Genomic DNA, 24200 nt, shown 5'->3' with positions numbered 1-24200 from the left:
GACCAAAAGAAACTATTGCCCCATTTTTCTGTTCCCCTTTATAGAAAAGCGATGAAGCTCCCTTTGTGGTAGGGAGGCTCATTTCCTCTCCTCAGTCTCATAATTGCATGTATTAGGTTTGAGCTATCTGTTAGACGCCCGAGTCAACCAGACTCTCATGCCTACTTCTCCCCCAAATCTGCTCTTGTCGCAGCCACTGACCTCCATGTTGTTAAATTCAAAGGTAAATTCTCAATCCTCAGCTTACTTGAAGGAGTTTTGACAGAGTTGCTCATACTGTCCTGGAAACATTTTCTTCCCTTGAGTTCCGGGAGCCCCTTGGTTTGCCTTCCACCTCTTTTTTCACCCTTTGCTAGTCTTCTGTGATGATACCGCCTCTTCTCTGTGACCTCTTATTGTTGGTGTGCTTGTTCTCTATCTGTCCTTACTCCTTCAGTGTCCTCATTCAGGATTAAGGCTTTAAACACCACCTGTGTGAAGACTATCCCAAATATTGACTATCTAGCCCAGGTTTCTTTATATTACATACGCTGCTGGGATTACTAGGAGTTGTATAGCTAACTGCCTACTGGTCATCCACCTGGATGGCTAATAGGCATCTCAAACTTAGTGTGTTCAAAACAGAATCTTGATTATCCCCTACATCCTAAATCTCCTTTACCCATAGCCTTCCATTTTGATTAATGACAAGTCTACCTCTCCTGTTGATTAAGCTAAACACTTTGCACTGGGTCTTGATTCCTCTTTCTCTCACATTGATTCTTCTTTCTCCCAGAAACGTCCTGTTGCTTCTGCCTCACCCTCTCTACTCTTAGCATCCTGTTCCAGGCTACCATCCTTTCTTGCCTGGGTTAATTTTAATAGTCTCTTAAATTGTCTTTAACTTCCTCTTTTACATGCGTAATGTTTGTTATTAGCCCAACAACCAGAGTAATACTTTTTGAAATAAGTTATATTATGTCACTCTGTTCAAAACACTTCAGTGGTTCTTCATTCCACTCAGATGGAAATCAGTATTCTTACCAGTTGACATCTCTGTCCTCCTGGCTCTATATCTAATCTGTTGTGTGTGTGTGTGGTTCCCGCTAAACTTTTTTTTGCTTAATCTGTTCCAGCCATTCTGGCCAACTGTTCCTCAAGCATATATGATATGACCCCACTGTGGGGACTTTCCATTCTTCTTCAAATGCTTTCTGCTCAGATAACTGCATGGTTCCTTCCCTTGGCTTTTCAAGGCTTTACTCAAATGTCATCTTCTCAATGAAACTTGCCATAACTATCATAGTTAAAATTACATTTCCCAGGCCATCCTCCCTAATCTCCAGATTTCAGATCTTCTTTACCCTACTCAGATTTTTCCAGACTGATAGTACCTAACAACCAAATAAGTAATTTTATTTATTGTTTGCATGCCCGCTTCCCCAACACACACTCTTGTATGTAAGGGATTTATCTTTCTGCTTATTCACTGAGGTCTAGAAGAGGGCTTGCCACATAGTAGGACTCAATTACTTGTAGGGAAAACTATCCTTTAAGAACAAGGGTCTACCCTAAAATGTTAGTAGTTTTGGAGGATCATGGTGGTGCATATAACACTGGATTATGTTCTTCCTTGTTTTACTTTTTCTGCATTTTTCTAAATTTCTAAAAATACAAAATAGTTTTTTATGAGAAGGGAAAACTTTTAAGATATATGTCAATATTACATTTAGGGGGAAAGTGTAGAAGCTATGAAATCAACTGGATGCCACTTTTCCAAATATATTCAGTTTGCCTTATCTATCTATGAATCTTATAATTTTCTGTTATTGTTGTTTTTCCAGGAACTGCTGTTCAGCCAATCTGTCTTCCCCATAGAGATGATAAATTTGAAGCAGGGATTCTTTGCATGACCAGTGGATGGTGCAAGATCTCAGAGAGTAAGCAGCATCAAAAGGATATAATAATAGTGCTTCTAGGTTTCTTTGCCCATGAGAAGCAGGAATTTTACTGGCCATGAGTAATACATTTATCCTATTTTGCTTTGTTTTTTTCCCCTGAGTTATGATCCAGTGAGAATTTCTGGGTGTCTTCCCCATAAAAATGACTACACTTAAGGCTCTACATAAAACTTCTCCTGCTGCCCATTTTGGTTAGGTGTGTCAGAAAAAGAAAACCAGCAGTAACTATGACAGATGAAGAAGAATACAGTAAAGGGATAATCAGGAAATAGTAAAAATGGTTAAGCTTCCTTGTCTTTAATATTGTGATTTTTTTTTTTTTTTTTTTTTTTTTTTACAATAAAAAATTTCACAAATACTGCTTTATTGACTGAAGTTTTCCTTCTTGGGGAAACTTCAGTGAGGACAATGGTTGACTAACTTATCAGACTGTCTCCACAGCGTCAGAATATTCAAACGTCCTACGAGAAGTAGAACTTCCCATCATGGATGACCGAATGTGTAACAGTGTGCTCAAGGGTATGAACTTTCCTCTTCTGGGAAAGACCATGATGTGTGCCAGTTTTCCTGATGAAGAAAAAGATGCCTGCCAGGTAAAAAGCATCAACCAGCCCAGTTATTCAGTATCATGTAGGTGATAGTGGATTCTGCCTCTCCCCATGAGCTGCTTTTGCAGAATTACTGCTTCAAAATTATTTTTTTATTCATCTTTTTACCATGCTTCTTTTTGGAGAGAGGGAGAGAAGGAAGACCGGAGAGCTGGTTTCAACATTTCCAACCTAATGGAAGGAAGCAAAAGCACTTTGGCAAGCTAATTAGGTCTATGCGTGAATTATTTTTCATTACACCTTTTGTTAAACATTGTGATTTTTTTTTTAAAGCCTTTAATGCAGAATGCAATGCTTGCACAAAATTTGACCAAAGAGGGCATAGCTATAGTAACTGTTGGATAAAACATGGGAATGACCTCCCAAGGCTGACACAGCAACTTACCAAGAAGACTGATCGTCACAAGACAGAGAGGGGAAAGGGAGACTAATTTGTGAACTCAGGCATTTTAGGTTTTAGATGGAGAAGATAATTTACTTGGAAAGACATTTAAAAAAAAAAAACTGGAGGAGCAGGCAGTCTTTATCTTCCCCAGCAAGCAGTTTAGAACTGCTGTGGGAAGCTCCCTAAAATTATCTGTTGGAAAAAATTTTGACTTTTGTTCTGGGGAAGAGGGGTTGCGGGTAGGAGGCGATAACAGGACAGGGACCAGGAAGAGTTTGGAAGGGAGGAGATAGAAATTTAGAATTATGCCACTTTCTAAATTGGAACACAGGTAGACTAAGAGTGCTTTATCCTATCTGCATCCTTGAGAGACAATCCTTTTTTGGATTAAGCCCTCAAACAATTCTGTGCCTTTTGAAGAGGGTTTAATCTGACACAGGATTGACACGTGTTCTCAAAGCAGCACATGATTATGAAGGATTATTAAAGAAAGGATCCTGACATCATGGGTTCGGGGTACCTGAGTGCCTCAGTCGGTTAAGTGGCTGCCTTCGGCTCAGGTCATGATCCCAGGGTCCTGGGATCAAGCCCCGCATCGGGCTCCCTGCTCAGCGGGAAGCCTGCTTCTCCCTCTCCCTCTGCCTGCCACTCTGCCTACTCGTGCTCTCTCTCTCTCTCTCAAATAAATAAATAAAATCTTAAAAACAAAAATAAGATCATGGGTTCTTTATCCTCTAGTCTGAGAGCCAACAGTCCTTTACATGTAGCCTCTGGGACAAAGTTAGGCTTCTGTTCTTTTCTCAGAGCCTTCAGCTGTTGCATGAACTTGGGGACTCTATTCGCTGGTGCTGTAGGCTTAGATATGACCCAGTCTTTCCCAGCAATTCCAGGTGACAAACTAGAGTGGAAGACTGCACCCGTAAACTTTCCCTGCTCCTTCCAGTGGTTTGGAATGTACATGGTTGTTCTCCAAACCAGTAGGGGCAAGAGAGAAATTAAGCGTTAGCTTGACAAGATTGCAGGCAGTGACTGGAAGGAAGTTACATCTAGGCAAGAAGACTGTACCCTGAAACTAATGGTGAAGAGACAAAAAGATGGACCAAAAAAAAACTGATGGACAGTAACCAGTGAGCATCTATGCCTCTACTACTTCTCTCTTTGAGATGAGTACTGTTGTTTGTGGGCCTGCTAAAATATTTTTAACTTGTGAATATTTTCAAGTTTTTTTTCTGTCCTACGAAAGGGAGACTCTGGAGGTCCGTTTGTTTGTAGAAGAGACAGTGGAATCTGGGTCCTTGCTGGGATAACTTCCTGGAGAGCTGGTTGGACTAGAGATTGGACTTCTTTAAGAACAAACCATAGAGGGGCATCACTGGGCATTTTCTCCAAGGTGTTTGTGTTGATGGATTTTATCACTCAGAACATATTCACAGGTAGGTGTAATTTCTGTGAATTCACCCTTTCATTCTAAATCAAAAATTGATCATGCTTATTTCAAGGGTAGTTACTCTGATATGTTGCAGATATAATAGAATTAGGCTCTAAAAGCATGAATATGTCGATTTTCAATTCCTAATCCGATGTATATGAACTTAAATCTCTAAGTTCTTGAGAACTGATATCTTTCAATTTAACTTGAACTAAACTTGGACATAACCTGGATCTTCAAGTTTATGTTCATGTAAATTTTTATGAGATGTGGGTCCTTTTTTTGAATTTATAAGATTTAAAAAATAACCATTGAGAAAGGGCTCTTTCTTCATTTATCCAGTTGACATATCTTTTTCCTCTAAACTAGTTTAGAGCACTAAAAATACATTTCTCCTCTCCCATTTCTCCCATTCACCTTTGTTAATTTTACTTGGCAACAGTGGGGAAAATAAGGGAGGCTTTGGAGAGTTATTTTTGTTTTGCTGTACTAAAATCTAGATTAGGAAAACAAATGTGGGTCGAGAGATGCCAAACCTGTCCACAAGGAACTTTCCTGCTATTTGGGAAGACAACGGAGTAAATTGACTGATGTGATGAAAGGTAAAGTGTGGATAAGCTCCAAGAGCTGTCAAAGCACTGAGAAGAGATCTGAGGAGCTCAGTCCCAAGGGACCAGAAGGTGTGCCATGCAAAGGGGCAGCATCTATGCAAGGAATGCCCAGGGGGCAGCCTCTGCAGAGTAGAGAGGTATGAGGATACGTAACTTACAAGAACAAGCAGTTTAGTACAAGAACCAGATTTTTTCAAGGCCAGGACCCAGAGCATCAGAACCTAGTGTTCTCTCCATCCCACCAGCACTCCCTCACTGTAGTCCACGATCAGCCACCTCGCCGATGATTCGAGAAGCACCACCATGACTGGTCCAGCTGAACACCAGAGCTACCTCTGACTGGAGCAGGCTCACCACTCACTCTCATTTGGGCATCAGAGTGAAAGTGTTCTGTTCAATTGTCGTTACTGCACAGGGAAATTCTCTCCTGGTAGCTATTCTATTCAGTTTTCATCACCTGGAAGAGAAGGTTAAAAAGATTAACAAGCCCTGAACAAAGGTTAATGATAACAATATTTTAAAAAGGCAATGAAATCATCCAGTAACAGTTAATTTCACAGTCAAATGAATAGCAGAATGTGACAATTTATTTAAATAACACTTCCTTAACCTCATCTTTCTAAGCTTCTCATCCCATAAATTGCTTATTTTTTTCTAGCTTTCAACAATTAAAATGTGACACTGGAATCTGAAGTTTCTGAGTGCATTATAGAGACTTGCCACATCATTGCTAAAATTTGTGTACTTTTACTTTAGTATTTTTCTACACAGGTATTTTATTACAACCCAGGATATTCTAGTGAGAGATGGAGGAAAAAAGCCATATTAGTTCTATATACTATAAATTTGAAGCCTCAACATGACTCAGGATTTTGAAAACTGGATAAAGAAATGTTAAATCTGAAGAACTTAGATAAAGAAAAGAACATTCTGATTTAGAAATTTTCTCAGTGAAGTCTGAGGTTATAGCATCTAAAAACATGCATTCCCATAAATATAAATTATATAAATTACACAGCTTCAATCTGACTGTGTACCATATGTCTTGAAATTCTGTTCATAGCTGAGGTAAATAATCAACTTTTTTCTACATTTTGAAAGCTTGTAGATCTCAGGGAACAGTGTTATTTGGAGAAAAGGGGAAGATTCATTACCCCCATTCCAAAGAGGACAGCTGTTCTCATAATTGGTATGTATCCAAGGTAGGAATGATTCTTGTGTTCCCCCCAAAATCTTTAAGAGCTATTTTTTGGCAATTTTATCTAGTATCTCAATTTCTCAACCTGATTAACATAAAAGTCTATATATTTCATCTGATATTTTCTGGTTAGCAAGTATTTGCTGACTGATATTTCTGATATCCACTAATACAAACCGTCAACACAAGTAGTATTAAGACTGGGGCTTGCCTGAATTGATGTATTCAAATATCCAACATTAATAGCATCTGGTAGTGAGATTGTTAGGGGAATTTAGTGATTAGTCCTTTCCTACTTATTTCTGTAATAATGGTAATATTTTGTTAAGTGTTGCCTGGAAGATGGAAAATAACTTCAGTGTCTTTAAACTTTTTCTACATAACCTGTCCCCTTTATGTCTAAAGATATCTTTAAGCTTTAGAAATAAGTTTTGCAAGTACTTCACTTCCTCAACTGTTGTAAATTAACTTTAAATCTTGTATGAGCATTGAAAGATATGCAAAGGTTAGATCACAGTTCTGTGAGTTTATAATCTGGAAAGAAGAAAGAGCTGGATAAAAAGAACTATACTGTAAAACATGATCAAATAAGCTTTATAATCCACACTACCCAGGTGTAAGGTGGTATTATGGAAAATGCAGAGACTAATTCCAATTGCAGTGGTTTGTCCAGTACGTGTGTTCATACATACTATGGTTGAGAGAGAAGGGGTAGGAATGCATTAGTGAAGGGGGCAGTATTGAAACTAGGCATTGGGGGATAGTTACAGTTTTGTAGCTCATGAAGTCTTTTGTAGCTCTAGTACCTAGGAGATTTCAACAGATCATGCCAGGCAGAGGGAATTATGTGTAAGCAATGTCAGGGAGGTGGAGATTATTACAGTTGTTTGGACAATGTGTATCACAGGGCAGATGGATAGCAATCTTAGCATAAATAGAACTAGTGTAGCAGTAGACAATGAAGATAAAAAGGCTGGTTAGGTCTTAATTGTAGATCACCTTAAATTCTATGAGAAGAAGCTTAGACTTTTTGCCATAGGCAATGGGAAGCTAAGATGGTGGCAAGATTATAATTTATAAAATGAATGTATCATGACTGTAAATACTTGTTATAAGTATAGAGAGGGAATGATATGGCTTAATTGAAGCCCATATTTAAATGGCTTAAAAGTCTAAGTTGACTTTCTGTGCATCAACCTACTAATAATATAATACCAATTAGGCCTTTGCCATCTTTTCTTAAACTTTTAGAAAAATAGCATCTAGAGTGAGAGTGAGAGTCCTATTTTATTAGAGTCCTGGGCAGGGGGTAGTCGGGAGGGGTCTCCAGGTACAATCTTTAGAGAGGGACATTGATAAGCTTGAAATTATCTGAAGGACAATGGCTAAGATGGGGAGAAATTTGAAACAATATCTTGGGAGATATGGTAGAAGGAAGTAGGAGTGGTTTTGATCCAAAGAAGACTTGAGACGAGGAGGGAACTTAATCTGAGGAGCCACTACAGATATTAGGAGGAAGCAGATTTCAATCCAAATAAAGTAGTTTCTAACTTGAGAGATCTCTGAGACTTACTGGCCTTCCTCAGGAGTAATGAGTTTCCTTTATAAGTAGGTATTTGAGAAGAGCATGGATGGCTATGGGTGAAGTTCTAGAAAACATTGATACATTAGGTTAAGAGATTGCAGATGGCAGCCAGTTTACCCTCAAACACAGAGAACTTGCAATTCAACTTAGACAATGAAGTATTGAAGGGATTTCTGCAAGAAAGACTTTCAAGGCAAAAGGGGTTATTAGTGTTAGATATTGCAGAAGTCAAAATGAGGTCAGATAAAATGCCATTGGATATGGCAGTTCAAAATTTCACGGCTAATTCAGTAGGATTATAGGATCAGGAGCTATGTTCATAATTGGCTAAGCGATTGTTGAAGACTTGGTATCTTTCCTTCACCAAGTAGTCAAAACATTTTTATCAAAGCTTTAAGATGTGTCAGGCACTATTTTAGGTGCTAGAAATACAGCAGTGAATGAAATGGACAAAAATACGTCCTTTGTGGGGCAAGGTGGAAAGTGGAGAAGGGGGTGATAGAAATCATGTTATAAATAAAAGTAAGTGATAAGGGCTATGCAGAAAAACACAGGGATGGTTGTGCAATATTAGAGAAGGTAGTCAGGGAAAACCTCACTAGAAAGATGATATTTGAACAAAGACTTGAATAAGATGAGGGAGGGAATCATACGGGTCACCTTGGGAAGGAACATTCTTTGCAGAAGGAATGGCATGTTCGAGGGAGGGAAACTTTTGGTATGTTTGGGGAACAAGTTGGATCAGAGTGCTAGCGCTAAGTGAGAGGGGGGAAGTGGTCGTGGTTGGCATGATCAAACTTACAGGACATACGGTCATTGGATTTTACTGTAAGATGTGTAGCCATTGGAGGATGTTGAGCAGATGAGGAACATGATCTGACATATTTAAAAAGGATCACTTCGGCTGTTGTATTGAAAATAGACATTAGATAGGAAAGACCAAGAGCTGAAAGACTAGTTACTGCAATAGTCCAAGTAAGCATGGGGGCTTGGGACCTGGTTTGTAACAGTAGAGGTGGTGAAAAGTGGTAGATCCACAGGATTTGATAGTGAGTTGAAAATGTGGGTTATAAGAGCGAGAACGTTATGATTAACGTGAGGGTTTTTGACCTGTTGGAGGGATGGAGCTGCCATTGTTTTTGATGAGAAAGATAGTTAACAGTGAAGGGAAAGAGGAAGATGGGACTGTGGTTTTTGGGTAGAAGGACAGGTTTTGAGAGAAGCGGGGGTTTTTTGTTTTGTTTGGGGGAGGGATGGGTTAGGCTTAACTGTGCTTATGAGGAGAAGAAGAGAGTAAGGGAGATGAGTCAAGAGAAATGTATAAAATACATGAAGGAAGTTTCATGAGAACGCAACAAATAAAGAAGGTTTAGCTTTGAAAAAAAAAATGAATAATTACTTTCCTGGGAAAGCAACAAAAAAATTTCAGGTTACCTATAGGAAAGTTAAATAAATTTACACTAGATATCTTCTCAGTACTTATAAGGTTTTAGTTGCTTTAAGTTTAGGGGATGAAGTTGAGATTAAATAGTTAAGATTTGTAATAGCATGTAAGGACTAAAATAAGGAGTCAACAAGAGATGAATAAGAAGACTTTCAGCAACTTTACAACACAGTATTAGCATGAATTTATACTGTATTTCAGTACATCTAAAACAAACTGGTTGTAGAATTCATTGTTATTTTATGTATCAATAAAGAAAGAAAAAATACCCAAGATTAGGAGATCGCCATATAAAGACAGGACACCGAAGGCTATACCTTCAGTGTAAGGCTAAACAAGGCCTAGGCACACCCACGTGGGAAGTTACAGGCCTCAACCTTGACACTGGTGTAGGGAGGGGTAAAAATCTTCTCTGAGAATTTGAATCACAGACTAATACTTATGCAGGTCTGTTGTCCAAAATGTCCACCTCGAGTATAGTCTGAAACACCTCAAGCAGAAAAATTAAGTAGCATGCAGTTGATGGTGCTCCTAGGTGACTGACCAAAGATAATTTCTTTCTGGAAGAATTGTTTCCATCTAAGTCTAACAGAACTGTAAGACTCCATTGTAAGATCCTTCTGATTTTTAGAATGTTCAAATGTGGGGAAAAAATGTGCTTTAGAAATGTAATAAGATACGGAGTCAATTTGCATACTTAGTGATTTCTCCATTATGCTAAGCAGCCTTGAGAATGGTAGAAGGATTAATTCCAGATGGAGTTAATTAAAGGTAAGGTAGAAACAGATAATGTGAAGAAGGAACAAGGAGTTAGTTTCTCCAAGCTTATCTTTATTCTGCTAGGCGGTACCTAAATTCTCTGACATGGCGGATACACGACACTCAGGTGGTCTCCCTCCTTCCAGGCCCATGAAAAACATTGCATTTCTTAGGGCCTAGAACAGTGCGTGGCATATAATAATGCTCAGTAAATATTTGAATGGGTAAATCTATGCTTAATTTTGGTCCCCCTTTCTCACTTAGTTTGACTAGACCTCAGAATCCTTTCTAACACAAAGAGTCACTAACAATAAATCAGGTGATTTGAAATCTGTTTCCTGTCTCTGAGGTAGAGGTTTTGAAGTAGAAAAGTGGATGAACAGGAGAAAGTACTTGCCTTTGAAGCCATAAAACCCAAAGTGTATTTCCTACTATGTGTGAGGTGTGATGAGTCTTTTAATATCACAACAGTTTTCTTATTTGGAGGAGGGGGAGTACTTTCTCCCTGCTCACTTCAGAGGGGTATAATGAATCTCAAGAACGATGATAGGTGTGGAGTGCCTTCTCAGTTGAAGTGCCTAAAAAAAAAAAAAAAGTGAGCTTTATAATCTAGACAGCTTATTGCTTTCTAAATTGAAGTGCTTAAAGAGTGATTTTTAATAATATTTTAGGCAGCCTTTTTTTTACATCAATGTTCAAGATGATGGACTTGAAAAAGCAAAGCAGGGAGTTTCTGGTTAGGGAGGAGATATTTAGTAAGAATTATTGCGTTTGGTCTTTAGAAACTGGGCATTAAGAAGTTGATAACTCCTGCGGTCCTAAACAGTATTCTTCGAGGGCAGTGAGACTGTTAACAGGTCTAAGGTGGTTGATAAAGACTGTCAAGTTTTAGAAGTTTGTTCTGACGTGTTAGATTCCAGGCACGATTGCTTTGCACTCAGATGAATGTGAGACATGGAAGACGCTAAGGATTTATGGTCTGCTGGGCTTTCTTTTTTTTAATAATATGAATTCATGAAGGAAAATAAAGGTAGAGGATTATGTGTTAAATCATGTAAGACTACTTTCAGGATGTTTAGACATGTTTCTAAAGATGTTAATAGAAGGTCACAGCTGACCTTACCAGGAGTTAGAGAGATGACATGGCAACCGCAGGGACCGTGACCCAGGCTGACCTTGAAGGATGTGACTGGTTAGAGTTAACATATGCAGCATAGTCAATCCATAATTCATGATCCATAATTCAACTTCTGGGTGCACATTATGAATTTTCAATTAGACTATTAACTCAGAACAAAGAGATGAATCTTAGGTTTTTCAATGTATAGATCAAAATTCTAGCATTTTATAACTGAATGAAAGTTAAAGGGTGGTTTCTGGTGATTCTCTAATTAACCCCTTTATTTGTTGGATAAATGCTGGCAATTTGAGCATAAACAAATTATTCTCACATAAGGATTTCCATTGCCCTTTATCTTCTAATAGCGTTTAAAATTTTGTTATTGGTGAGTTATGAGCTAAAGCCCAGATACTAGATCTTATTTGTCACACTCGACTGTGCCATTTATTATGCTTTCTCCACCCTCCCCTATCTAGCTTATGTATGTGGAGAATAATGGTACCAGAAGATAAAATTATCCTGATAAAATTTACAAGCTTAGACATACCAAATCAAGTTGGATGTGACCATGACTATATATCTTTACAATCAAGCAATGGAGTGCTTATTAGTACGTATGTTACATTTATTTTTACTTGTCATGTTAGAGTATCTAAACAACCAAAGATGTGCAGAGGGACCTGAAGTTAGATTTCTGCCCCTAGGACATCTTCTGTACTGTCCCTTTCTGGAAGGGGTTGGGTGCATGTGGTAGGAGAGGAACCGATGACCGGCATATTGACTGAGCTTTCTCTATTCCCTTCTCAAGTTCAATAACATTGATCTCATGACTATCCGAAACTTCCTTTCAAGGCAATATCTACTTTTTTGTTTTTTTAATCACAAAAGTGGGTGCATGTTTGCCAAATTTGGTAAAGACAGGTGAGTGAATGGAAGAAAATGTAAACTGTTAATAATCCTGCCACCTAGAGATAAGTGCTGTTACCATTTTGAGGTGCTGTGTATTCATTTATATGTATTAACTGTACACACTGAACTTCACATTGTTTTATAATGTTCTTTTCTCTCATGACAGTAGATCATTTCAGGTCATTTATGGAATACCTCTTATAAACTATAAGCATAATTAATAACTTTAATTGAAACGTGTTAAGCATCTTGATAGAGAGTCTCTAGAGCCGATGTAGACCTTGGTCTCCAGCACAGGCCAGTGGTAAGGAAAATTATTTCTTCACAAATTGACAGGATGCTATAGATAAGGTATTGTGCTAAGGGTCATAATATTCGTTGACTAAATGATTTCACACTTCAGGCCTGCTATTTACCTAGTAACCATTCTTTCAACCAATCGTTTGTTAAGAATCAACTATGTGTCAGATACTATATCAAGCCCTACATATATATAGAGTAAAAACAGTCTCTGCTCTAATGAAATTGCAGTTCAATGAGTTAACTAAAGGTGTACCATAAAGTAGGAAATGACATAGTATAGGAAATGAACTGTGGTGGTTCAGAAAAGGTACTCTTATCTCAGTGGGTATTTGGGAAGTTTATGAGAACTGGACTTTGAGTGGGGCCCTGAAGGATGAGTAGAATTTAGACATGGGAGATTGAGCTTGAGAAAGCAAATGGAATATAAAACCACTGACACAGAGAGTGTGGGAAAATTAAAGTAACCACTAAATAGTTTGGTGTGTTGAGAGCAGAGAGTTCCCGGAAGATAATATTAGGAAAACACATATAAATTTCTGCCATTTTAATGCTATTTCAATCTCTTTGCCTTTTAAGGTAAGGTCTGTGGAGGTCTGTTGCCTTCATCATTGCTGACAGAGACCAATGAGGCCACAGTTACATGCGTTTCTAGGACAAGAAACAGTGGCAACAGCTTTGAGCTGACCTTTACTGCTGTATGGAAGAACTCAGGAGCAGGTACCTCAAATAGCTAATTCCCTGACGTTTTTATTGGAGATGGGGGTAAGGAAGAGGGAATGCCTCTGGCCCTTCACTTTGGCGTTCCCTGACACGTCCCCAGGTTCAGGCTGTGGGAGTGTGGCTGCACCAGTGGAAGGAGGGACAATTCACTCTGTCGATTATCCTGACTTGTATCCCACGAATGTAAGGTGTCATTGCTTCAGTCACTCTCCAGAGAAACCCATTATAAAGGTAAGCAACTATGGAAGCTCTGTAGACTTCGAGAGCTTAGCTGTGTTGGTTAGGCAGAACTCGCTTCATCTGGACTAGGAAACAGCCACTATGATTAGGAGCTTCTATTTGCCATATATATATGGCTCTATGTATGGATCTATATATGTTGTTGGAAATGTTTCAGTAGTTGAAGAGAGAATGCACTGAAAAGTATGCCCCCTTCTCTAATTCCCATCCTGCCTCCTAGTGGCGAACACTGGTTAAGTATCTCAAGTATCCCTAGAGAGAGATTCTGAGCCCTTACAAACATGCATATATTTATATTGCTTAGCAATGCTTTTTCTACTCCTATCCCAAAAATCTTTCCAAATGAGTCCACAGAGCTCTTTTTAACAACTGCATAAAATTATATGGTGTGATATTCCATAATTTCTGAAGCCAGTTCCCTATTAACAGACATTTAGTGGGTTTCCAGTCTTTGTCCATACCAACAATGCTAGTATGTTCCTGTGTCCGTGTTTTTGGGCACATATGGATGTACATAATTCCCAGAGGTGGACTTTGTGTCAAAGGGTTTGTACATTTTAACCTCCTAGTTATTGCCAAATTGCTCTCCAAAGAGGCTGCAATGACTTACACTTCTTTCAGTGGAATAGGAGGGGGTAACTGAGGACCTTTTCATGTGCAGAGGGAAGCTTTTAAAGTTTATCTCTTCTGTTCCTTGACCACTTTTCTGGTTATGTTCCCAATTTGTACAGTTGGAATTTGAGGACTTTATCACTGAATTTAGCCAAAACTGTGTTTATGATGCTGTTGTGATTTATGGTGATCCTGAAGAGGAGCACGAGTTAGGTGGGTAATGTCCCATCTAAAAAGCATGAGAGTGGTTGCAACACTGATTGGCCTCCTTGGGTGCCACAAAGTCAAATGGGAACAGGGATTTCTTATTCTGGAAGCTCATGTGTCAGAAAACCTTAGCTTTAACCCATGAGCCAACAATGGATTCACCAGTAAGGTTTTTTTAACAGAAACATGCAAAATGCAGAGAATGTTTCAGAATATTTGGAAGGTGAACTTTTCCCACAGTAACACTGAGTACATTTTTGGCAGTTATTGAAGGTAATTTTTTTAACTCCTTTCTGTGTAAATCTCTTCAATTGCTGATATTTTTATGTCCAAGAAAAGTAACTAAAAGAAGTAACCAAAGCTGTAATTTCTACTTGAGTCTTAAAAGTTCATTTTTGGAACCAAAACTTCAAATATACTTTCATTTCTGACCTACCAGTGTACTGAGTCTAAAAAATGTTCCCTTCTCATTGTGCAGCCATTTACTTGATGCCTACTATCTGTCCCTTCACTAAGTGTTGGTGTGGGTCGGAGAGCAGGAATATAGGTGGGTTGGGAATGTTTGTTTGGATATTCAAGGCAGGTGAGTGAAGGCACAGTCCCCTCATCCAGCAGAATGGGACCTGTATAGGGTGGGCTTTGGGTGCAGCAGATCACAGGTGTTACTTATTCACATAAAGCGCAGCCATGTTCTGTTTGGAAAGAGGAATACGAAGTTTGGGATTTTAACTTGCCTCTTCTCATTGTGTACATTAATCAATTGAAGTTTCTATACATACTAAAAATCAGATGTTTTACCCTATCTATAGAGTGTTCTTCTGTGAGATAAAATTAGAATACATAGTTATCTTGAAACTAGTGTTCAATTCCCACATGAAATGGAAAGGTGTGCCTAAAACCAAAGTTGAAGAAAACCAGAATTGCTGGGAAAAAATTAATCAGATAATGTTTTACCCCTGTTCTCTGATTTTTTTTTTTAAATTATAACTATAAATCAAACTTCCCTAAAACTTTGACAGATAAGCTTTATGGAATCTTGAACCCTACTCCAGTATTCAGTTCTAATTACATGCTGGTGATTCATTTTAAAAGTGATGGTGAAAATACCTTCCAGGGCTTCAAGGCTAGATTCACCTTTGTGCTCTCAGGTGAGTATAAGTGCTTGCACAGTAGTGATTTTTGCTTGTGAAAACAGTTATACAGAAGATCGCTTAGCCATGTGTACCTGAAATTAGGGTGCTTGAATCACCTTGGTGGCAAAGTAAAAATACAGTTTCCTGTGCCCACCCCTGAAGATTTAGATTCTATAGATTGTGATAGGGCCCAGGAATCTGTGCTTTCCCAAGAACCTCAGATGAAGCCAAGAAACTACATCCACTAAATGATCAAAAGAGACTCTAAGCTCCTAATATGAAAAGTAGATAATTTAGATGAAAGAATGGAATTCAGAAATGAGATCGACTAGTTCTGTTTGGGGATGTTTCAGGGTTTTGAAGGACTAATAGTTTTCCAGTCATTCTAGAAAACAAAGCAGCATTTACCTAGACAAAAGGAATATAATCTGCAAAGACCCTACTGTGGAAGAGAATGGGTGATGTACAAAAAGCTGCAAAGAATTCGACATTGTTCAAGTTTTGGAGAGAATGACAGAAAAGGCAAGAGTTAGATCATGATGGATTCAGGGCATTCAATGTTAGATACTAGCTACATTTATTGATTACTTGCTCTCTACCAGGTATCAACTAAACATTTCTCATGCATTATGACCTTTATTCCTCCTTACAAACATAAGAGGTTTATACATTGCTCTCCTTTTCACAGATGAGGGACAGGAGGTTCAGAGAAGTTGAGTAGCCTTTCTCAAAGATGCATAGCTGCCAAGAGGTGGAGCCAGAATTCAAACCTTGGTAGTAACATGGAAGACTGAGATTAGGGGTAAATTTACATGCAAGGAGACTAGTGAAGAAGTCATTGTAAGAATTTATTCTAGATCTATTCCCTGATTAGATATATTGTGGCAAAGGTAATATATGAAGGAGAAACATTCCAGCACGATTTTTAGGATTCTAGCTTTAGAGGAAAGATGGATGGTAGAGCCACTAAATGATACAGAGAAGCATAACAAGACCATGTTCACTGTTGAAATCAATTGGTTCCATTTGAGACAAGTGGATTTTTATGAGCTTGTGGGAGATCCAGATGCAGAAAGCTAGCAGTCCTAGCTCTAGAATTCAGAAAAATAGACTTAGATTGAAGAGAGAAATGTGGAAGTCATATGTAAGCAAATGAATAGTAATAGGGTTATAAATGTACCTTGTGGAATATCTTTCAGCTGAAGGATAGGATCTTGAAAAAAAAGTCTGCAATTGAGAAGAGATGGCCATAGATGTATCGAGAAGATCAAGAGAGTGATTTCATGAAGCCAAGGAAGGAAGAAATGCTAAGAGTCAGATACAAGAGGAATGTTAAGAAATATATAATAAATCACATGTATGGGATCTGGCATTTAGCACTGGAAAGGTAGTATTAGTGAAATCAACATGAGAGTGGTTTTATGATTGACTCCAGGGTAAGCAAGTAGGGTCAACCGGTATAGACTACTTTAAATATTTTCAATTGAAAAAATCTTTCCTCTATAGACTCTTTAAACCAAGTTGGATCAACATCACCCCCCAAAATCAATCCGTATCTTCTGCAAAAGCTATTCCATATGATGAGTGGATGGTCATGTGGTTACTATGTGTTTAATCTTTCTTCTTTGGAAAGCCTCATTTTACATTGCTATAATTCCTCAGTGAAGAAGAATGAATTTTAGGTCCATGAAACTTCCAGAATCTTGTTTGGGTTTGAATATAGAATCATAAATAGAGGGAAGACGAAATAAGCTTTATGATTGGAAGAAAGGGGTACAGAGAGCAATCCTTTGTCCTCATCTATTCCTGTGCAAACTTAATATTTAAAATATTTTCCTAGACTCTGTATTTAATATGATTATGCATTTTTGGGCAAAGGGAGAAAACAAAAGTTTTTGTTTTATTTCATTTTAGCACACTCTGGCAAATTTTAACTTGTAATCCGAAGTATCTGGTCAAAAATTATGATCTTTCATTCAATATGCATGTATTGAATATGGTCTAGTTGATGGGCTATAATAGAAAGTAGTACAGGGAGCTGTAATAGGAGAGAATGTCTGCCTCTTATGGGTAAGTCAGAGGAGGCTCCACGGAGAAAGAGCACTTGAGCTAAGTCCAGCAGTATTACAGACAGGAGACAGGCATTTGGATGTCTGAGTGCATTTGGCATGTTTGAGGACTAAATGGTTTCATACCATGAGAGCGAGGAAAGAAAGATATATAATGAAGAACCTTGCATGCTCTGTTAACTAACAAAAATTTCCTACTAGAATATAAGTTCCATGAGGGCCAAGATTTTTGTCTGTTCTGTTCACTGATAGATCACCAATATCTAGAACACCAGTATCTAGAACAGTGCCTGGCAATACCAAGCACTAAAATATTTATTAAATGCATGACTAAATATTATTCTGTAGACCAATAACTAAAAACCCAATTGCTTAGCAGAGTCACCTAGGCAAGCTTTTAAAATCCAGTTCCTCAGATGTGGGGTCTTGGGAGTTGACATTTTTATAAAGCTCATCTGGTATTTCCTTCTGTTGGCTATTGCAAGCCATTGGAGGGAGGTGTTTGTTCTTCATTATTTCAGTTGGATGGGTCATTAGTTTCATCTTCTTTGCTGTAGGCATCTGTGGCATCCCTTCATTTAGTCTCCAGTGGCTTTCCAGAAGAATTGTGGAGGGCGAAGAAGCCTGCCCCCACTGCTGGCCATGGCAGGTGGGTGTGAGGTTTCTAGGTAGTCACCAGTGTGGAGGGGCCATCCTCAACCCCACTTGGATTCTGACTGCAGCCCACTGTGTGCAATCGTGAGTGAAACTGATAATATTTTAATAATGTAGTTCATACATGTATTTATAGACCGTGCCTAGGATATAAGTATAATTGTCTAACTACTAAAGTCATCTGGACTAATTTTAAAGCAGGAATCTTTCGGTGATTTTCTGCATAGCAATCTAGCCTCTATTTAAACAATGTCAGCGTGGAAAATGTTAATCAAACCTTGAAATTGCTCATCCCATTTATGGCAATCTCTGATTATTATGTTGATCACAAGTCTGCTTCTCTGTAGCAGAAAGCTATTGTTCTAAATTTACTGGAGTTCCAGAACACAAGAACTAAGCCTGTTTCTTCTTTCACATACAGTGCTTCCTATACCTGAAGATCTCTCTCACATTGTCCTTTAATTTCATCTTTAAGTTAAATGCTCACCGTTATATTGTTTGTCAGTAATTCCAGATGCCTCACCATGCAGTGCAACTTCCCCTGGATTGATTTAGTGTTGTCTTTCTTAAAATGTGATTCACAACCGTGGAGAGCACGGTAGGATAATCTACCACCTTGGTCAGTGGACTACTAGTGAACTAAAATTTTGGTTAACTTTTTCAATGTTTTCAAATTATGAATTATGCCATGATATGAAAAAATGTACATAATATATGTAGTCTAAAGAATAGTAAATGTACATATGTATACCTGCCATTCAGTTTAGGAAGAATCTTTACACTTAAGACCCTTTTAGTGCCCCTACCAAGAGGTACACACTATGCTAAATTTTGTATTTATGATGCCTTTCCTTTTTTTTATTTTAACATCTGTGAATCCCTAAAACAAGCATATTGTTTGATGTTTCCTGGTTTTGATAATGTAAAAGAATTGTAGTTTATATTTTTTGTGTCTTGCTCTTATCCTCATGTTATATAGATAAGCCACGTGTCTGTGTGTAACTGTAATTAATTCGTTTTCAGTCCAGACTACCTAAGTCAGTCACCTGTTGGTGAGTTCTGGATGCTGGTATTTTTTTTTTTTTAACTCCTCAGATGATTCCAAAGTACAGCCATGATCAAGAACCACTTCCTGCCTATCTGACTCCAACTGGACCACTGCTGTGCTTGCTCACAGTGGACCAGCCCGTTCTTCAAACACACTATACTTGCTCCTGTCTCCAGATGTTGTTGTGGTTGCTGTTTTCTTTGCCAGTCAGGATACCATATTACATTTAGTCAGCATGTCACATAAGGCTCCTCTTGGCTCTGAGTATCACAGACTTGCCTTGTTTTTGATGATCTTCCCAGTTTTGAGGAGTACTCATCTGTTATTTTGTAGAAGGTCCCTCAGTTGGAGTTTGTCTGATATTTCCTCATGGTTTTACTGGGATTATGGTTTTGGAGGAGGAAAACCATATCAGTAATATGCCATTCTTATTATATAATTTTAAGGTTATGTATTATCAACATGACTTATCACTGATGATGTTAACCTGAGTTCTGGCTGAGGTGGTATTTGCCAAATGTCTCCATCATAAAGTTACATTTTCCTTCTTTCCACCCTTACCCTTTGGAAGCAAGTCACTTAGTGTGGACGACACTTGAGACGTTGGGTATAAGCTCCACCTCCTTGAGTGGAGAGTATTTATGTTAATTGTTGGAAATTTTTCTGTATGGAAGATGTCTCTTCTCTACTTGTTAAATAATTTGTTTATATCAGTATGGACTCGGGCATATTTATTTTAAAATACTACATAATACTACATAAAATACTAACATTCTGTTGCTCAAATTGTTCCAGGTTTGACCAGTGTCCGTTCTTTCAGTGTCTTTTGTGTGTGTCCATTTGTGACACTAAAGAATGATCCAGGTTTATCTTACATATTCTCTGCTCAGTCCTGGAATCAGTCCTTTCTCCAATGAGCCCTGGTTTATTTTATTGGAGAATAGTATGAGAAATTAAGATCTCAGTGGCCGGTGTACTAGTTGGTCCTAGGGTGTTATTGTACTAGGTCCTCTCAGCGGACAGAACTAGAAAATATAGCCATGCACATGAATCCATTTTATAAACCTTCTTTCTGTATCTACATTAAGCTAAACACGAGTTCATGTGGATGTTTCCAACTCAGTCTAATACCATCTCATTCACTCTAGGCCTTCCCTCCCTTGGAGATGCCCACTTTATAGTAATTCTATCAGAATTCATTTTTATGTATCATGGAAAAGAAGCCTCAATAGTAGCTGATTAGTAAAAAAAATAATGTATTGGAGAAGACAAATATTAGTATTGAAGCTTGAGGCACAGAAGAAGTTTTGGCAGATTCCCTTGTCAAATAGAATCGTCTATTCTTATCATAAGGTGGATATTCAACTTGATGAGTCAGTTGAGATTATTAAATACAATCAGCCGTAAATGTTTGTGAACTATTTAAGTTGACCACAAAAGGAATTTGTATGCAATTTCATCAGTGATTTCTTGATTTCTTTAAAAAAAAAAAAAGATTTTTATGGGGTGCCCAGATGGCTCAGTCAGTTAAGCGTCTGTCTTTGGCTCAGGTCATGATCTCAGGGTCCTGAGATAGAGCTGCGCATTGGGCTCCCTGCTCAGTGGGGAGTCTGCTTCTCCCTCTCCCTCTGCCTCTCCCCCTGCTTGTGCTCCCTCACTCTCTCTGTCAAATAAATAAATAAAAAGCTTAAAAAAAAAAAGATTTTTATAAAAGTAATGCTTGCGGGAATAGGCAGTTAAGAAAGTTATCAAGAAAAATCTAAACTGTCTCCATTTCATGAATCCATTCCTCCTCTTTAGAAGTGATCAATATTAAGAATGTCTTAATTATCAGATTTTCCACTAACATTTAAGCACACAGGCATATAGTTTATAGTATTTTTATATACCACATATATTTTTTAATGATTTTTTTTGCACAAGACATTGTGCTTTCTATTTACAGTGATATGGAAAATGTCTTTGGGACTCATTTTTTAACTCTTCTTTGTAGTTGCCTAACTTCTTTCACCAAAAGAAATGCCTTTTTGAAGCCTTTCCTTGCAGTGTATGGCTCTTTACACCAGAAGTGTTTGATAGGCCGGAGTAACAAAAGCAGGATGTTCCACTCATGCCCGGCCTTTGTGGGAACTCTGCAACTGCTTCCTTCATGGATTTGTTTCTCCCGGCCTCTTCTTCATTGACCTGGTAGACATCAGGCCTCCATCCTCCATTGAAAGGGGCTTCCGCGTATCCAAATCTATTGATAAGGGAAGTTCGCCATGTGGGATAAGCCAGCTGGGGAGACATGTGAGGTCTGGGAGCTGAGGTAGACCTCATTTTTGCTGAAGGTCACTAGGTGCCAGGCTATCTGACCTCGTTGGGTAGCACTCCAAAGACATAAAGGATAACCAACAGCAACATCATACCACTTCCCGTGACTTGCCTGGGACTGGTCGCTCTTAATATTAGTTCTCAAACTTTAGCATATACCAGAATCACCTGGAAGTTTTCTGAATCTGTAAGTCTGACATGGGGCCTGAGGATTTTGTGTTTGTAATCAGTTCCCAGGTAATGTTGTCCCAAATTTAGGGAAAACTGGTGTTGTTCTTTTGCTGTTCCACGCTGGTCTTTGTGCTCATTTGGGATTTTGAACTCCCTTCAGAGGACTAAATTCACTTTGCAGTTATACGTTGGAATCTTTGTCTCAAACCTAATTTTTTTCCATTTCAGCTACTTTTTTCCTGTAGTTCAGCAGTGATCCTTTCTTCTCCCAAAGCAGAAGTGTCCCATGTTGGATGTCCCATTGTTGGATGGGGGGATAAGACCCTAAGGATATAAGAAATGAAACTTGGTTGCAAGCAAGGGGCCAGATAGGATGGAGAAAACTACCACTTGCTACTTTGAGCTATCATCCCATTATTGGAAAAACTCGGGCTTTGTTGCCTCATAACATGTGTGTTGCTCTGTCATATGCTTTTTACACAGTGCTCTCTACCAAATTAAAGGATATTTGATGACTGTGCACATATAATTTCACTAGAAGTTGTGGTCTGCATTATCAACTATACCATGATTTTTATTATTTCAATTTATTGTGCACACCATCCTCTATATAAAGGAGTAGAGTGGCTTTAAGAAATAAGTTTCTTTACTACCAAGTAATAATTTAGAGGGTGACTTTGAAAATAAAGTTTAATCCTTCTGTTACGGTGCATGGCAGATAATAACAGCAATAATGGCTACCATTACGGAGTCATTACCATCTGCAAGGTACTTGCCAAGTACTTTACCTGAGTAGGCTCCCTTAATAAAGGCATATTGAAACACATGAATAAGTCAGACTCCTCATGCAAGGAATTGAAATGAGCATGTTTATGACTAAAGAGAAGAAGCCTACGTGTATTAAGAAACTTCTATGAATAAAGTGCACTGAAAAATAATTTCAGTAACTTTATTTTTTCTAAGGAAACAGGTTTGAAAAATTAAAGAATCTCCAAGCTGAGGTCACAGAGTATCTCTGACAATTGAGGAACTCTTTCCTCAGATATTTCTTCAGCTGGAAATCTTGATGTGGTAGATTAATGGATGTTGATTTCAGGGTTTTTTTCTTTTTTAACATCCATTTGAAGTACATCAAAAGTGTGCAAATATCAGGTTTATAGTTAGAAGAATTTGCACACAGGGAGCACCCCTGGAACCAGTGCCCACATCACGAAATGAAATACTGCCAACACCCAGCAGCCTCCTTATGCCTCTTGCAATCATCAGCAGCCCCCACTCCCAAAGTAACACCATGGGTGAGTTTTACCTGTTTTGTTAACTGATACATTTTTTTTTTAACCTCCGTTCCATTAATTATGGTGGTTTGATAAAAGATAACAACTTGAGATGTATCCCTGTAAGATAATGTTTGGATACTTTGAACAGTAAAACATAGGCCAGAAGCTACCTCATTTTGAATGTAGGGTTTTTTTCATATATTCTTTTTTTTAAGATTTTATTTATTTGAGAGAAGGAGAGAGAGAGAGAGGGCATGAGTTGGTGGGGGAGAGCAAGAAGGATAAGAAATCTCCCCACTGAGTGGGGAGCCCAATGTGGGGCTCAATCCCAGGACCCTGAGATCATAACTTGAGCTGAAGTTGGATGCTTAACTGACTGAGCCACCCAGGCACCCCTTTTTTTTCGTGTGTTCTTAACATCACTGTGAAATTAAAGTAAGCTGTACTTTCTTTTTTCCTTCTCAACTTAAAACTAGCCTTTGGTGATATTTGGTAGGGTCTCCAAAGACATTCTGTGGCCAAAAGAAGGTGGCAGGATACATAACTAAGAACTCTTCAGGTAGCTCAGGAGGTGTGTACCTTCCCAGCGAGGAGATCACACAAAGGCACCGACAGGGGAGTGGGTAAGACATCTGGCTGAACTAAACTCAGTGCCTGTTGGTAGAGCCACATGGGGTTAGATCAAATGGTGAAAAATGTCTCTTCATCAAACTTTTGTCCTTGTTCTTTCTCCAGGAAAAATAATCCTCTCTTCTGGACCATTGTTGCTGGGGACCATGACAGAACCCTGAAGGAACCAACAGAGCAGGTGAGAAATGTTTCTAAGGACAATTCTGCTGGTGTTCTAAGTGTTATCACATGCCGGGGAATGCCTTTAGCTAAAATATATAATTAAGTATTCATCTCCTAGTGCCCCTTTACACTAACTATTTATACCAACATTTAAAGATACAATCTGAGATCACAGTTTAATCAGAGAACTAAGGGAGGTAGGTCAGGATGTGCCAATTCAGGTCTGTGTACACAGGTGCACTAGCCTGGTTTCTCCAGAACTGCCAGTCCTCAGAGAGTGGTTCATGGCCTCCTGAAAATTATAAACAGAGATTGCCCTTTTAAATTCAGTACAGAGTCTGAATTTCTGATGTATGGAGATGTAGAGATTTAAGGTTTATTTTGGAAGTAGTTTGACTCATTGACGCGATCTCGTAATTGGCTGGCTCGCCACTGGTACAGGTGAGGAGGGTAAAACGCATCGTGGTGCACAAAGACTTCGATAGACGGAGCTCTGACTCGGACATCACCCTGATACAGCTGAGCTCTCCTCTGAAGTTCAACTCCGTCGTGAGGCCGGTGTGTCTCCCGCAAAGCACGGAGCCGCTCCTGTCCTCGGAGATCTGTGCTGTGACTGGATTAGGAAGCATTAGTGAAGGTAAACGTTTTTGCTTTTGCACACACATGACGGCCA

General features: G+C 38.6%; 1 protein-coding gene across 1 annotated transcript in view; it reads left to right on the top strand.

Moving 5' to 3' along the window:
- Positions 1-24200, top strand: part of OVCH1 (ovochymase 1) — a 74327-nt gene that overhangs the window by 3046 nt on the left and 47081 nt on the right. The window contains exons 5-17 of the mRNA XM_032432701.1: positions 1824-1919; positions 2382-2533; positions 4177-4401; positions 6050-6162; positions 11556-11689; positions 12868-13008; positions 13112-13242; positions 13983-14076; positions 15090-15228; positions 16710-16787; positions 17810-18010; positions 23471-23543; positions 23969-24164. Of these exons, the coding sequence (XP_032288592.1) occupies positions 1824-1919; positions 2382-2533; positions 4177-4401; positions 6050-6162; positions 11556-11689; positions 12868-13008; positions 13112-13242; positions 13983-14076; positions 15090-15228; positions 16710-16787; positions 17810-18010; positions 23471-23543; positions 23969-24164 (1773 nt within the window). The remainder of the gene's footprint in view (positions 1-1823; positions 1920-2381; positions 2534-4176; positions 4402-6049; positions 6163-11555; positions 11690-12867; positions 13009-13111; positions 13243-13982; positions 14077-15089; positions 15229-16709; positions 16788-17809; positions 18011-23470; positions 23544-23968; positions 24165-24200) is intronic.

Source organism: Phoca vitulina, unplaced genomic scaffold, assembly GCF_004348235.1.
Source record: "Phoca vitulina isolate PV1807 unplaced genomic scaffold, GSC_HSeal_1.0 scaffold49, whole genome shotgun sequence".
NCBI classification, from domain to species: Eukaryota; Metazoa; Chordata; class Mammalia; order Carnivora; family Phocidae; genus Phoca; species Phoca vitulina.
Note: the sequence above shows the minus strand (reverse complement) of the source record. Positions and strands in the feature narration are given on the sequence as shown.